The sequence below is a fragment of the Camelus bactrianus genome, chromosome X (genome assembly GCF_048773025.1).
Source record: "Camelus bactrianus isolate YW-2024 breed Bactrian camel chromosome X, ASM4877302v1, whole genome shotgun sequence".
In the NCBI taxonomy this organism is placed as follows: Eukaryota; Metazoa; Chordata; class Mammalia; order Artiodactyla; family Camelidae; genus Camelus; species Camelus bactrianus.
This window is the reverse complement of record NC_133575.1, coordinates 87,497,870-87,511,693: the sequence shown is the minus strand read 5'-3', so window position 1 is coordinate 87,511,693 and position 13,824 is coordinate 87,497,870. Positions and strand designations below refer to the sequence as shown.

General features: G+C 50.7%; 1 protein-coding gene across 1 annotated transcript; it reads right to left on the bottom strand.

Annotated features, from left to right (window-relative positions):
* Nucleotides 1-355: 355 nt before the first annotated feature.
* Nucleotides 356-12,461, bottom strand: LOC105079092 (glycine receptor subunit alpha-4). The gene is made up of 7 exons (XM_010967791.3): nucleotides 12,063-12,461; nucleotides 8,261-8,391; nucleotides 7,901-7,968; nucleotides 7,044-7,267; nucleotides 6,823-6,905; nucleotides 5,164-5,304; nucleotides 356-2,154 (listed from the first exon to the last, which is right to left on the bottom strand). Exons 1-7 carry the CDS (start codon nucleotides 12,131-12,133, stop codon nucleotides 1,847-1,849), a joined length of 1,026 nt encoding a protein of 341 aa, XP_010966093.2. The 5' UTR covers nucleotides 12,134-12,461; the 3' UTR covers nucleotides 356-1,846.
* Between the last annotated feature and the right edge of the window lie 1,363 nt (nucleotides 12,462-13,824).

The following is a 13,824-nucleotide window of genomic DNA, read 5'->3' as shown; positions in this document are numbered from 1 at the left end:
GAAGGAGTGGCTTCCGGGAGTGTGGGGAATGGCCATCCCAGCTGAGTTCCCTTACAAAGTGAGTCTCTGCTTCTCTCATCCTGGACACTAGGGTTGTATTGGGGGTGGGGTTGCTGTGGCTTTCAGAAGCCCCTGACCTGGCCCCACCTCTTTCCTTGGGGCGCCCATAAAATCTAATGTTGCACAAACTCGGGAATGAGCAGAAGCCTCCTGACTTAGTCCCTGGCTCCGTGGGGCTGGCCAACGAAGCTATTTAATTCGGAATGCATGCCTACATATTTTGCCACTGGCCAATGAGGCTAAGAGAAGGTCATCAAAATTTGATGAGAAGGAACCAAATGCTGCAACACCGCACCCCCACCAAACCAGAAAACAAAACAACCCTCCAAGAAAGTCCATTTTTTCCATATAAGGAAACGAAGTGATTCCTGGGAGCAGATGGACCGTTCTTGCTAACAAGGGGGGACTGGAGGAAGACGTTTCACTGGCAGGAATAAGGCATAAATTGCAGCACCTTCCTGATCTAGAAAAGAATTTTCCTTCTTGTGTGGCAGTGGCACTAAACAACTTCACCTGCAACACTTGATCTTAATCTGAGTTTTGTCACTGTTTATCCATAGAGGGCTTTAGACTACCTCAAAGGTTTCCTGGTGTCTCAAAAATAATTGGGGACACCACCATCTGCTTTAGGCCTAGGTCCACCACCCCGTTCTTTCCAACTAAACACCTAATAATTATAACAATAGCTAACATTTTTTGAGCGATTCTTATGTGTCAAACACTGTTCTCTGTATGAATACATTATCTGATTTATTTCTTGCAATAACCCTATGGAAGAGGTAATATTTTTATTCCCATGTTACAGGCGAGGAGATTTGAGAGGTTAAGGAATTTACCTAAGATCACCATCAGTAAAGGATGAGGCTGGGGCTCAAATACAAATCTGACTAATCCCCTACTCTTAACCACTACCCCCTCCACCATAAAGTAAATTTGTAAATTCACCGTGGATGTCCAGATTACCCCCTGTTGCAGTCCCTGGTAAAAGTCTTCTTAGGAATAAACACTGGGAGATGAGAGATCACAGAGCCTGGTTTCAACATCAAAACAGAGCAAGAGAGTATGTGTTCACGATAAGATCCACAAAACCTGTGTTGTTTTTGTTCCCTGTTATTTCTCCATGGCTTAGTACAGTTCCTGGTATATAGTACTTGCTCAATAAATCTTTATTGAATGAATGAATGAGCTTGCTCCCTGATTTTCTCAGAGTCTTGCTGACTGTAAGGACACTGAGGTGATGATCTCTAACTTCTGTAATATGAAGACACGAGGCAGGGAGAACCTGGGCCCAGTCCCATCAGCACAATATCTGCATCATCAAAATATTGCCAGGCCCCAGACAATCAGAGCCCACTGACTTTAATTGCTATTTGCTACCTCAAGGTTTTGTCTCCCCCAAAAGAGTGGACACTGTCCCTAGAGCTCTGTGAAACAGTATCCAATTTCTGACATAGCAAGAAAAGGATGTCGGTTTAAAATCCTTGTATTTCTTTGATTGTTTCTTATAAGGCATGATCTTGAGAAGGTCGTTCTACCTCTCTAGGCTGCATTGCTATCATCTGTAACATGAGTGAGTGGGACTTCCTACTTGCTAAGGGTCTTTTGATTTTGGACACGCTAGAATTTCCTGCTGAAAGTCAAAGTAAGTCAGGCACTGTCTCTACTCGTTCCCTAGCCAGACAGTAGCTGCAGCCCTGGCTTCCACACAGTTAGCAATATTATTAGCATTATGTTCTGTGGGAAGAGAATGCAGCCACCTGCTCTGGCACAATGGCTCTTCTCTACCTTAAATCCAAGGAGAATAGGGAGCAGGAGGGGACGGGATGAATGGGAAATGGGGAGCTCTACAGAAAGCAAGTTCCCTTGCATGTCTCTTCACCTTAGGCAAAGAGGCCCGGGAGCCAGAGCTCTGAGTTGTCATGGTGAGCACGGTGGTGATGCCTAGGCCCACCCGGGCAGGGGCCGCATCCATGTTGATCCAGAAGGAGACCCAGGACAGGATGACGATGAGTAGGCTGGGGATATACATCTGAATCAGATAGTAGCCCATCTGTCGTTCCAGGTGAAACTTTACCTCGATGCAGGTGAATTTCCCTGCAAGGAAAGAGGTCAGGGATCAGGCCCCAGGTCCCCAGCCTGCCGCGGAGCCTGAGAGGCAGGACTAGGGCAGCCCTATCTCTGTGGGCCAGCCTCTGGGCATCTAAGCTGGGCCAATAAATGAGCCTTTCAAAATGGCCCCAGGGAGCGCCGTATGTCTCAAGGAAGCTCTCAGAGCTGCCATCAAGGAGTTGACCTCTTGCTCCCAGCACTCTTAGTTTGCACCAGAAGGCCTTCCCCTTGACAACTTTGCAAGAGGATTAAGAGTGGGAGGGCTCCAGAGCCAGACTGTATGGCTTTGAATCCTGAACTTTCCACTTACTAGCTGTGTGACCTCAGGTGAAACACCTAAGCTTTTAAAGCTTCAGTTTCCTTGCCTGTAAGATAGAGTAATAACAATAGCATCTCCCTCGCTGGGCAATGGTAGGAATTAAATGAGATAATGCATTAGAGGTGTTGAGCACATAGGTAGCTGGTACTATCATCACTGTTACCAAAGTGATGAGCTTAGATGCCACTCAAATCTCAGCCTGGCTTGAGCATGCTGGTACCCCCTGAAACTCGGGCAATGACTCACTGAAATGAACACTGCCTGTGTCTTAAGCAAGTAAGAAGAGCCGGACAGCAAACATCTGGAAACAATGTCTAACAGAGACCAGCTCTGGACTGCGTGCAGCGGGTTCCCAGAGAGCATCTGGCAGCAGCACTCTCTGCCACCAACAAAAAGTACATTGGCCCCGGGCACATGGACCGATGCTCGCCTCCTCTGCCAGCTGTCTTCACTTTACCCTGCTTTCCGTGCCCCAAGGCTAAGAAAACACTAGCTCAGAGCTTCTCCCAGCAGCAGAGGCTTAGGATAACCAAAGCAAAAGGCAGAGGCTGTAGATATTATTATTTTATTCTGGCCTAGGCTTGCTCTTAGCAGGACTGTCTGAATCCAGAAGGCTAGTGATTTCATCAATGACTGATTATGGCTTTGACGTGCTGTTCAATGCTGTGATCTCCTACTCTTTCCCGAGCCTACCCCACCTCACCCCACCTCACCCCACCCTGGGTTTCTTGCCGTGACATGTTTTTGCTCGGTTTCCGTATTTTCTTTCCTTCTTTCCTTTTTTTTTCCTCTTGTAATAGCCATTCTGCTTTCAATAACAAAATGAACACTTGTTTAAGTAGAAAAAAAGTGAGAAGTAGAAAAGGAAGAATAATATTCATAAACTAATGTTTATTAAGCCCCGACTAAGTGCCCTGACTTTATATAGTTTATCTCATTTAAATCCCATAGCAACACTTTGGGGTGGGTAAAATTATTATTTCCCATTTTACAGGTAGGGATACTGAGGCTCAAAGGGATTCAGTTAGGTTTCTCATGGACAGCCAACTAGTGTGAATGGTGGAGCCAGAATTCAAACTCAGCTCTATCTGACTCCAAATTTCTTGCTCTCATCCCTTACATCACACTGCTTTAGAAACACTGTGCTATCTCCTTCCAGGATTTTTAAACACATGCTTTTGTACCATAATAGAATCATTCTGTGTATACAACTTCAAATCTTAGCCTTTTCCACCTGTACTTTCCCATGTTGTTATAAGCACCTTGCAAGCATCCTCTTGAATGTCTGGATAATATTCCACCAAGTAGATGCGCTATGTAATTTGCTTAACTTCTCCCTTTATTGGTGGATATTTAGAACAGTTCCAAGTTTTTGCTAGTATAAAAGTCTAAAGTCAATATGATAGTTTGGGCTATATCCTTATAATAAATTCCAAGGAGTAGAATTCCCAGATCAATAGGTAAGGAAAAAAAAATTAGCTTCTAGACTAAAATTTCTTATTGTGCCCCTGGACCACCTGCATCAGAATCTTCAGGAAGCTTATTCAAACACACATTTCTGGACCTCACTCCAAGTGCGTGTAATCAGAATCTCTGAGAGGTAGAACCCAGGAATCAATAGTCTAACAGCTCTCCAGGGAAATATGCACATCAAAGTTTGAGAACCACTGATCTATATACAAATTGCCAGGTTTTTTTTTCCTAAAAGAGTTTATACCAATTTACACTCCCCCCAGCATTTTCTAAGTTCAATGGCTCATTCCTCTCCCCATTCCCTGCACCCCCACGTACACGAACACATATATTTATAGGTTGCACCCAGAGCACATCAGCACATAGTAGGAGGAACCCAGGAGCTCCCCTCATCAGCTTGTAGCCTCTATCTCAGGGTCATAGCTCTTCACAGCCAAATTGCCAGGGCAAATGAGAAACCAGCAGTGATCAGGGAAGCTGCAGGGAGCAGATGCTCAGGCTGGAAAAGTAGCTCCTCTCCATTTCCTGGCTCCACTTTCCTTCCCTTTCCTTTTTATATTTATTTATATTTATTTGTTTATGTATTTAATGGAGGTATTGGGGATTGATCCCAGAACCTCGTGCATGCTAAGCACGTTTTCTACCACTGAGCTATAAACACCCACCCTCCCTCTTGGCCCACTTTTCATGCCTGGGAAACCAAGCCCATTCGTGAGAGTTGGGCAGTGGGGGCAGTGGTAGGATGTGTGGATGGGAAGCCCACTGGTGCCCTGAATTCTATTCTCTCCTGGTTCAGTGCAACCACGGACCACTGCCAGATATTGATTCTCCACCTTCGATACAAAGTTGGTCCCCGGACAGATGGAACACTCCTGCCACTCACAGGCGCAGGCCCATTTGTTCTGCAGCGTGTGACAGGGACAGGACCATGGGCGTTAGACAGATCTGGATTCAAATTCTAAATCAGCCATTTACCAACTGTGTGACTTGGGCTATTGGTTTAACTTCTTAGAGCCTCAGTCTTCCCTTTCTGAAAAATGGGGCTGATCATCCCTACCATGATGCGATAAGACACACGAAGTTACTTAGCACCACATCTGGCATGGACTAGACCTTAGGTAGAAGCTGGCTGCCTGGCCCTTTTCCCTCCCATCTAGAGGCCCTCGTGTGACCCACAGCCGGTAATAACTTTGGGTTTTTACCTGTGTTGTAGTGCTTGGTACAATAGCCTAGATCCTTCTCATCCCGTAGGATAAACTGGGGCAGCGTCAGCCCTTCAGCCACTTGGACAGCAGGAGCATCTTCCAGCCATTCAAACACGAGGTCATTCATGGTGTAGCCAACTGAAAGTGACAAAGATGGCAGAGAGCTGCAGACTGTGGGTGTCGGGTGGGGGTAGAGAGAGGGTTAGAACTGGCAAAAAAAGAACATATGAGGGATAAAGCCTGGGTTTTTGGCGCTTCATGCTCATCTTCAAGAGGAAACCCTTTTTTGAAGAGGGTGCTTGGTCAGTCATCTCATGGACCCAGCCTAAGTGGGTAAATCAGAAAGATTCCAGACTCCTCTCCTACCTAGTTCTCAAGCTTTAGCAATGCGCCAGGAGAAATGATCCTGGCAGACCTAGAAAGCACGTCAAAAGGGTTGGAAAAATGTTAAGGAACCCAGCTGGGAACCTCCTGCCCCATCTCAAACCCAGGGGAGGAAGCATGTGTACCGACCACATGTCTTGAGCTGAGCCAGCCTCTGAGCCGGGGCTTTTGCCATCGCACTCTGGGGAGGAAAGAGCTATTTATACCCTGCCGGTCGTGCATGGGACAATGTGCATACCACAGACTCCTGGCCAGGGCCCTGAACTGGGGCGAATTGAGAGTTAACATCCAAAAATGCCAAGTTGCTTGCAGATAGCTAGCAGTTTGTGAAGGCTCTTGCCACAGAGATGACTATATTCACACAGGTCAGGTAGAAATGGGAGCAGGGACACCAAGGCTCACAGATGTCCAGTGTAGGGCCTCTGCCCTGAGGAGCTTTGTGACTTTGAGTAAGTCACTTCCCCTTCTGTAAGATGCCCCACCTACTTTTCAGAGTCGTTATGACGAGGTGATGAGCACCTGGATGTGAACGTGGTTTATGAACTCTACAAAGCTGACCACATGGGACACATCCTACCCACCGCTGTTCTATGCTGGAAAAAAGCCTGATAAGCCGTCTTCTCTGAGGAGCAAATGGATGATTCCTGAGCTCACAGTCTCACTTGCCCAGGAGATGGCAAAGGAGAGGACATAGGTCCAGCCTTGTCATCCTTTAGCTTCTCTGCACTTGGGGCACCCCCTGCAGACTGACATCCCCTGTCCTTGATAGCCCTCAGCTGACCTCGTTCCCCTGGGCACTGCCCTACGCGCAGGACTGTCCTCTCCCACCTCTCTACAAAGGTTATCTGCATTCGTGAGGAATCAGTTTTCAGAGACTTCCCCTGCCCTGCCAACTCTGGATTTTTATAGGCATCTTGAGTGCCTTAACTCAGGGGAAGTAAAGGTAGAGGCATCTCTTTGGGCAGAGGAAGTACCCCTCAAATAGCCCCCCACAACCAGCACAAGCACATTTGTATGTAAGGCTGGCACCTTCCCACTCCCCGGCCCCGTGGGGCAGCCAGACCAGCCAACAGTGTGGGGATGGAAAGCCACGCTGGGCTGGGTGTTGGCGAGCCTTGGCTTCTAGTCTCACCTGTGCCAAGAACCGACTGTGAGTGCTTGGGGAAGTCTGTCCCCGCTCTGGGCTCCCCTTTGCCTGTCTGGAATATCATGGGATGGGGTTAACTAGCTGGCATCTCAGGCCTCATTCTGTGGCTCTCTAGGGACACTTACAGCTCTCCAGCTGCATTGTGCAGGTCTGGATGTCCATAGGGAAGTTCTTGAGGTCCATCGGGCAGGACAAAATGAGGGTCAGCCTGGCAGGGATGGTAAAAAAGAAGTGACATCGGCTTACTGGGGCTCAGCACAGCCCAGGGGACCCTTCTCCCACCCCTCAGCCTCTATCCGGCTTCTTCCCCTTGATCTGAACTCTCTTGGCCGCCCACCAGTGGCACCTGATACTGTAGAGTACGTTCCCATTCTTGAAGATGCGCAGTAACTTGTTGTCCGTGGTCACCTCGTGGAAATTGGCCCCTTTCTCGTTGGCAAAGAACAGGTCTGGCTTCCAAATCGAGTCCAGCATGGAGGGATCAAGGTCTAGTGAGTCATCAGGATATTCTCGGTAGGCCAGGCGGGGGTCATTCCACTGCTGTCGCAGGAAGACGTTCACCCGGTAGTCCTGGGAGGGGGGAGAGGTGGGCCCATCATAGGCAGTGCTATTCCGGGGGCCTAGCAAGCCTACCTGGGCAGGAGGGCCACGAGGTGGAAATGCTGGGACCACATCTCAGGGGCAGTGGGCATTTTCCACTGGAGAAGGAGCCTGCCTTGGGCTGATACGGCAAAGGTGGGGAGGGAAAAGACACTTATGAAGCACTTACTATGTGCCAGGCCCTCTGCTAAGTGCTTTCTTTATGTTCATTACCTCACTGAAATCTCACGCCAACCTGAGAGGAAGGTGCTGTTATGATCCCCATTTTACAGATGAGGAAACTGAGACAAAGAGATTTAAGTAACACATAGCTATTAGACGGTAGAGTCAGGGTTTGAATGCAGGTTTGTCTGATTTCAAAGCCTGTGCTCTGCACCAAGCTACCTCCCAAATTTGAACATCTGCTGCTTAGGCTAGACTGCCTTGAGCCACTAAAACCTGGGGCTGGGGAAAGATCCTCCCAGTGACCAACTTCAGACATCCCATGGCTTTAGCCATGACCAGGAAACAGACAGAGGACAGCAGAGGGAGGAAAGGCTTGCTATTTGGTGAGTTTCTCCCACTCCCACTAGAATGGAAGAGGGGAACAGGGAGATGCTTTACCATGGTCGTCTCGGTGACGGAGCCAAAACTGTTGATGAAGATGTTGCAGGTCACATTCACAGGTGGGCCTAAGGGTAGCAAAGCACAGCCATATTGGCAGGGCATTCCAGGAGTCTGGGAGAAGTTTCCAAGACTCTCTCCCTGGGCTTGAGGCCAGGGCACTGCTGGGAGAAGGCAGTGCCCAACACACAGGACCATCCATGGGCAAGGGGGAGGGGACACTCCTTCTGAGCTATGACAGCCAGCCCTGGACCTCCAGCCTCCTGTCCCTGAGGCAGGCAGGCAATAGGGGCCGGCTTAGTAGTGTGTCCCCAAAAGGAGTGGGGAGGGAGGGGTTTTGGTAGGATGAATGCTTCTTACCTTTAAAATTGGGCCGAATCCGGGCATCATATCCAGATGTCCGCCCCATAAGCTTGTCCAGAAAATCCGAGGGGGACATGGGCTGGGACCCCTTGGTTCCAGATTTGACTTCCTCTTTTGCCAAAGCCACCCTGGACAGGAGAGATAAAGAATTAATAACTGAGATCAGTTGTATCCTGCCTTTATCGCAGATCCTCTCCTTCCCTGATCCCACCCACCTCCGGCTGGTCTCTCCATCAGGCAGGAAGATAGGAGATGGGTTTCTGGGTGCCCATTTGCAAAATGAGAAGACCAGAACAGAAGCCAACATACTCACTAGTTAGTCCTAGAAAACTGCTTTCACATATATTAGATCTTTTTGCCCTCCTAATTCTCAGTGTGATGGGGGCGAGAACTGTTATTTCCATTTTACAGGTGAGAAAATGGAGGCTTCCAAAGGAGGAGTAATCTGTGGGACTATAAGCTGTTGTAACCACTGTGGAAAACAGTATGGAATTTCCTCAAAATATTAAAAGTAGAATTACCGTATAATTCAGCAATTCTACTTCTGGATATTTATCCAAATGAAATGAGATGCCAGTGTTCAAGAGCAATCTATACCCTCATGTTCATAACGGTATCATTTGCAATAGCTAAGACATGGAAACCACCCAAAAGTTCCCCAACAGATGAATGGATAAAGGAAATGTGGTGTGTGTATGTATATATATATACATACACACACACACATACATACATACATACATACACACAATGGAATGTCATTTAGCCATAAAAAAGAATGAAAATTTGCCATTTGCAGCAACATGGGTGGACTTGGAGGGCATTATGCTAACTGAAATAAGTCAAAGACAAATACCATATGATCTCATTTATATGTGGAATCTATTAAATAAATAAATAAATAAATAGTTGGATGGATAGATAGATAGATCAACCAACCAATCAACCAGAAGAGGAGTGACTTGCCTGAAGTCTCACAGCTGTCACAGGTGAGTGACACATGTCCCAGGATCAGGACTCAAACCCAAGGCTGAGGCCTCATCCAGGATTCTTTCTGAAGTTGCTTTGAACACACTCAAAGAAGAGTGACAGAAATAATGTGGTTGTGGCAATATTTTGCACACATGGCTTAGCCAAGGACAATCTCCATCCCTGAGAGTTGGTTTCAGTTGCTTGGCCTTTGTGCTGACCCCTCAAGAGGCTAGGACCCAGATACTGGAGAGGGCGGCTTGGCTTCTGGTGTTTGCTCCAGCAGGAAGCTATGTCCTGAGCTGGACCTCAGTTCAAGGTTGTGGCAGCTGCGGGCAGGTAAATTTGCTTTGGCAATACAATAGGCCGTGGAAAGCAGGGCTCTGGGAGCCCAGGCGAGCATCCCAGTAGGGTGGCCATGCTATACAGGTCAACTCCCATTTTTCTCCCTAACAGCTTGATTTTGAGGAAGGGGCCAGAGGGCTTTGGCCTGGCCTCAAGGCCTACCCCCTTGTCCCCTGCCAAGTTTCCCTTTAAGAACAGCCAAGGTCCTTTCACATGTCTGCTTGTCTGCTTACCAGTCAATAGCTAGAGACCAAGAGCTCAGCAAGGGCTTGAAGGCAGGGGTGAGGATCAGGGCGTTGTGCAGGCTGGCCTCCTGGCTGGGCCCTGTGCCTCCTGCTCTGTCCTGCCATCGTCACTGTGTCAGGCACCAGGCCTAGCTCCCATGCTGCCACCAAGGCTGCTTCAGTGTTAGGGCTGGGAGGCTGGGGTGACCACTGGCCTTCTAGGTCTAAGTCTCCTTTGGGCCAGCGGGCTCCTTTTTCCCAGTAAATCTGTGTGCCTACTGGTAACTGATAGAATAATAAAAATCGCTGAGGCACCATGCTAAACCTAACTGCTTGATCTAGTAGAGGTCTCACATCAACCCTCTCAATAAGTACTATTATTATCCTTATTATACAAATGAGGAGACTGAGGCTCTGCAGGGTGAACCGACTTGTTCACGATCATGGTAAAGTCGAGATTCCAACCCAGAGCTGTTGACTTCAAAACTAAGTCCATTTACCGCAATATCATGATGCGAGCAGCCCAGGGTGGGTTGCCAAGGAGCCAGATTGGGGGAAGGTCAGTGGCAGCTGCACCCTGACCCCTAGAGGCCTGCTTCCTTGAATCCCCTGAGCAGGAGGGAGCTCTTAACCTGGGGACAGAGGCCACCTCGGCCCTGAGCTAAGGCTGCCAGAACAGGCGGCCTAAGCAGGCTCTGAACATCCAAGGAGGCGGGTGGTGGAGCTGGAACAGGCAGAAGCCCGTGGCTTCACCATGGGGCGTCCACACTGCCAGGTGCTGCTGCTGGGCATTTGCCACCCGTCTGCTGGGAGGCCATGTGGTCCTGCACATTGAGCAACCAGACCCTTGCCACCATCCTCAGCACTCCCTCTCTGGTCACCTCTCCAGGGAGCCCCAGCCCTAGGACCCTGGGACGGGCAGTGGGTTCAGCCTCCTTGGGCCCCCGCCCCTGTCGCAGCCCCTCTCTTCCGGGGCTACCTCGTCTGCGGACCTGAGAGCAGAGTCACCGTGTGTGCGGCCTCTCCTTCCTCCCTTTCATTCCTGGAAAGTTCCAAACACTGGCAGGACTCAGGAGGTTCCAGAGCTGACAGTCTTTCTCACAGAAGGTCCTGGGGTGGGGGAGGGGGAGAACTCTGATTCTGTTCCTGGTCCCTGGGTGACCTTGGCCAGGTCACCCCCCACCTTCTCTAGTCCTCAGTTTCCTGATGTACAAGAAAAGACTTGGATTCAAGACTTCCTAAGGCCCGCCTGGCTCTAACCACCCAAGTGGGAAGGCTGCCACCGAAGCCTGGGCCTTGAGGCAGCCTCCCCTCCAGCAGGGCCAACAAGCACCAGCTGGGTGCCCCCTTCTGCATTCCCCTCTCAACTCCGGCTGAGCTGCTATTCCACTTTGGGCTGCTTTTCACTCTTAAGAAGTTTATCCTCTCCCCACCCCCCACTTCATCCCTGCCAGCTTGCCCTGTAACGTGTCTGCCAGCAGTGAGGCAGGAGGGCCCTCAGAGGCAAACAGTCCTGGTGTGCTCTTTGGAACAAAGAGGAGGAGGAGGACAATACTGCAGTGGCACTCACCCCCTCCACCTTGGGAGCCACTCTTATGACTGGTTCAGCCCAAGCCACAGCCATCTTTCCTCCTCGGCTCACCCTGTCTACCTAGATTGGCTCCTGGTCTAATGAGGAAGTGAGGATGGGTCGGGAGGGCCGTTTACAGGCAGCCCAAAGCATGACTTGCCCCCCAGCCTAGGAAATGACAGCCACTTAGTACCCCTTCGGGGATAGTGAGGAGCCAGGCGCACCGGGGCAGGGCAGGGTAACTGCAGAGGGCCAAGGTTTGATTAACCCAGCTTCATTCTGATGAGGTTTTGGGCAAATCTCTGCTCTTTGAAGCCTCTTACATGGGCAGCTGGCCAATGTTGGTGTCATTTTTAAGGATTTGAGGAGTGTGTGGCCAAGCTGGTAGGGAGATTGGGTTGGATGGCAGGACAGATGGCTTCCGTTCCGTTCTGTTCTGTTCCGGGGCTCGCTGCCTAGCCCCTACCCTGACCCAGGAAGCTCTCACCCATGCAGAAGCCTTCTGGCTGGCTCTGGGGCCGTGGCATCCCGCATGAAAATCTCCTGGTCCTGGCTGGGGGAGGCCACGTCCTCCCCTGGAGCCTTCCAGACTGTGGGCTTTTCGCAAACTTCGAGGAAACTGTGCCAGAGGCCCCTGCTGCCCACCGGCCAGCGATTGCATGCACCTCCTCCTCATCCCCACTCAGCTCACCTGAGGAGGACCTGCCCCGGCAGAGTCCAGAGGAGAAGGAAGGAGAGGGTGGCTGGAACGAGAGTGGTCATTCCGCGGGGACCCGGAGTCCTTCTCAGCAGGGCTGCCAAGGTGAGAGGGGATATCCTGGTGGCGGGAAAGCCCAAAGTACAAAGCCTTCCTCCTACTTGGGAGCCTTGCAAGGAACTGGAGTGGGGGGCCCGGAGCGAGGAGTTGCGCTCTCTCTCCTCTTCTGCTCTCTTCTCCTCTGCCCTGTCGTTACCAGTCAGGGGCTAGAACTATTCCCCTGGAAGTGATCTGGACACAGAGAACCCTACCGGCTCGCCCGGGGGCTCCGGAGGGCCTCAGCCAGCCTGCCCTGCCCGGGAGCTGAAGGAGATTCTCTCTGGGCAGCAATCATTCTCCAAACCCTGGAGAGTCTTGGAGGGGAGGGAGGAGGGAGACTGTAGGAAGATGTTTCTCTCCCTCCCGCTTCCCCCCCAGATGCACCCTCCGAAAGCAGCAATTTAAAGGCACAGTCGCCAGCAGCTGGAGTGGGGTTTGGAGCATCCGTGTGTACTGGGGAGGAGCTTGGGCTGCTGCTGCCGCCTGGAGAGGGCCGGAGGTGTTCTGTCCAGCTTCTAACTCTCCAGCTGGAGGAGTGCACGCAGACTGCCCTGCTTCCACCTTCTCCTCAGCCGTTTCCCTTTTAGCCTGGAGCCAAGCTGGGGCCAAACTGTAAAGTCCTAATGGTTTGTATAAGGGGTAAAAAAGACCTGAGAGGGTTTAGGCGGAGCCACTGGGTATTCTCCAGCTGACAGCTTCGGGGCTGGGAGGAGGCGAGGAGGAGGCTGAGGGCAGGGGCGGCTTTTCCTCCACCCTCTGGATTGATATGAGGGGGCTGGATGACGCAGAGGAACTTTGGAGTCCTTCTTATATGTGGTCTGCCTGCCTGTCAGTCTGTCCGTGTCCGTCTGTCTGTCTGCCTGCCGCAGCTCCTTGTAGATGCGCATCCTCTTTCCTGTCTGCTTCCCTCCCTCAGGTCATCTCGGTGGGCTTGGTTGGCCCTCCATAGCTCTCCAAACACCCTTTTCCCAGCCCAGCTAGGCTGTGAGGAGGAATAAGTGTCCCTGGCAGGGGAAGGGCAGGCCTGGCACACAGCAGGCTTTGCAAGCTTCAGAGGAGTCAAGGGGGCCAAGAGTAATGACCTAGCAGCCTGCAGCCCTGGATGGAGGAGAGGCAGAGAAATTGGGCCTGTCCTCTCTCTTGCTTCTGCCTATTTGGCTTACAGCATCCAGGTGCCTGAGCAACTCTCTTCCCCTGTCGGACCCTTCTCCGCACTTGCCCAAGCACCACCTGAACTGTTCTGGGACTTCCCGGAGGGCATCACCCCCCTCCCTCCCTCCCTCTCTTTCTATATTCTCTCCCTCTCTCCCTGAAGCTTTCTTCAGTCTATCTTCCCTCCATCTCCCTCTCCCTGCCTGTTCCTTTTCTGTCTCACCTTCTGTCTGTACCCTCCCCCTTCTTTCGCCCTCACTTTCTCTCCATCCCTCTTTTCTCTCTCGACCTCCCCTTTATCTCCATTTTCTCACTCTCTCCTCTGAAATTACGACAGGGAGAAGCCCAAGGCTTTTATTTCTTTTTCAGTGGAAACTTTCACAACAGCTTTTCTGAGTTCCTGTGTGCATCAGTGAGGAGGGGTCAGTGCCACTTTATAGGGGCCAAGCCCAGAGCTGACTGCGGCCCCTCAGTCTCACCAGAGAGGGGTTTGTGAGGACCGCAG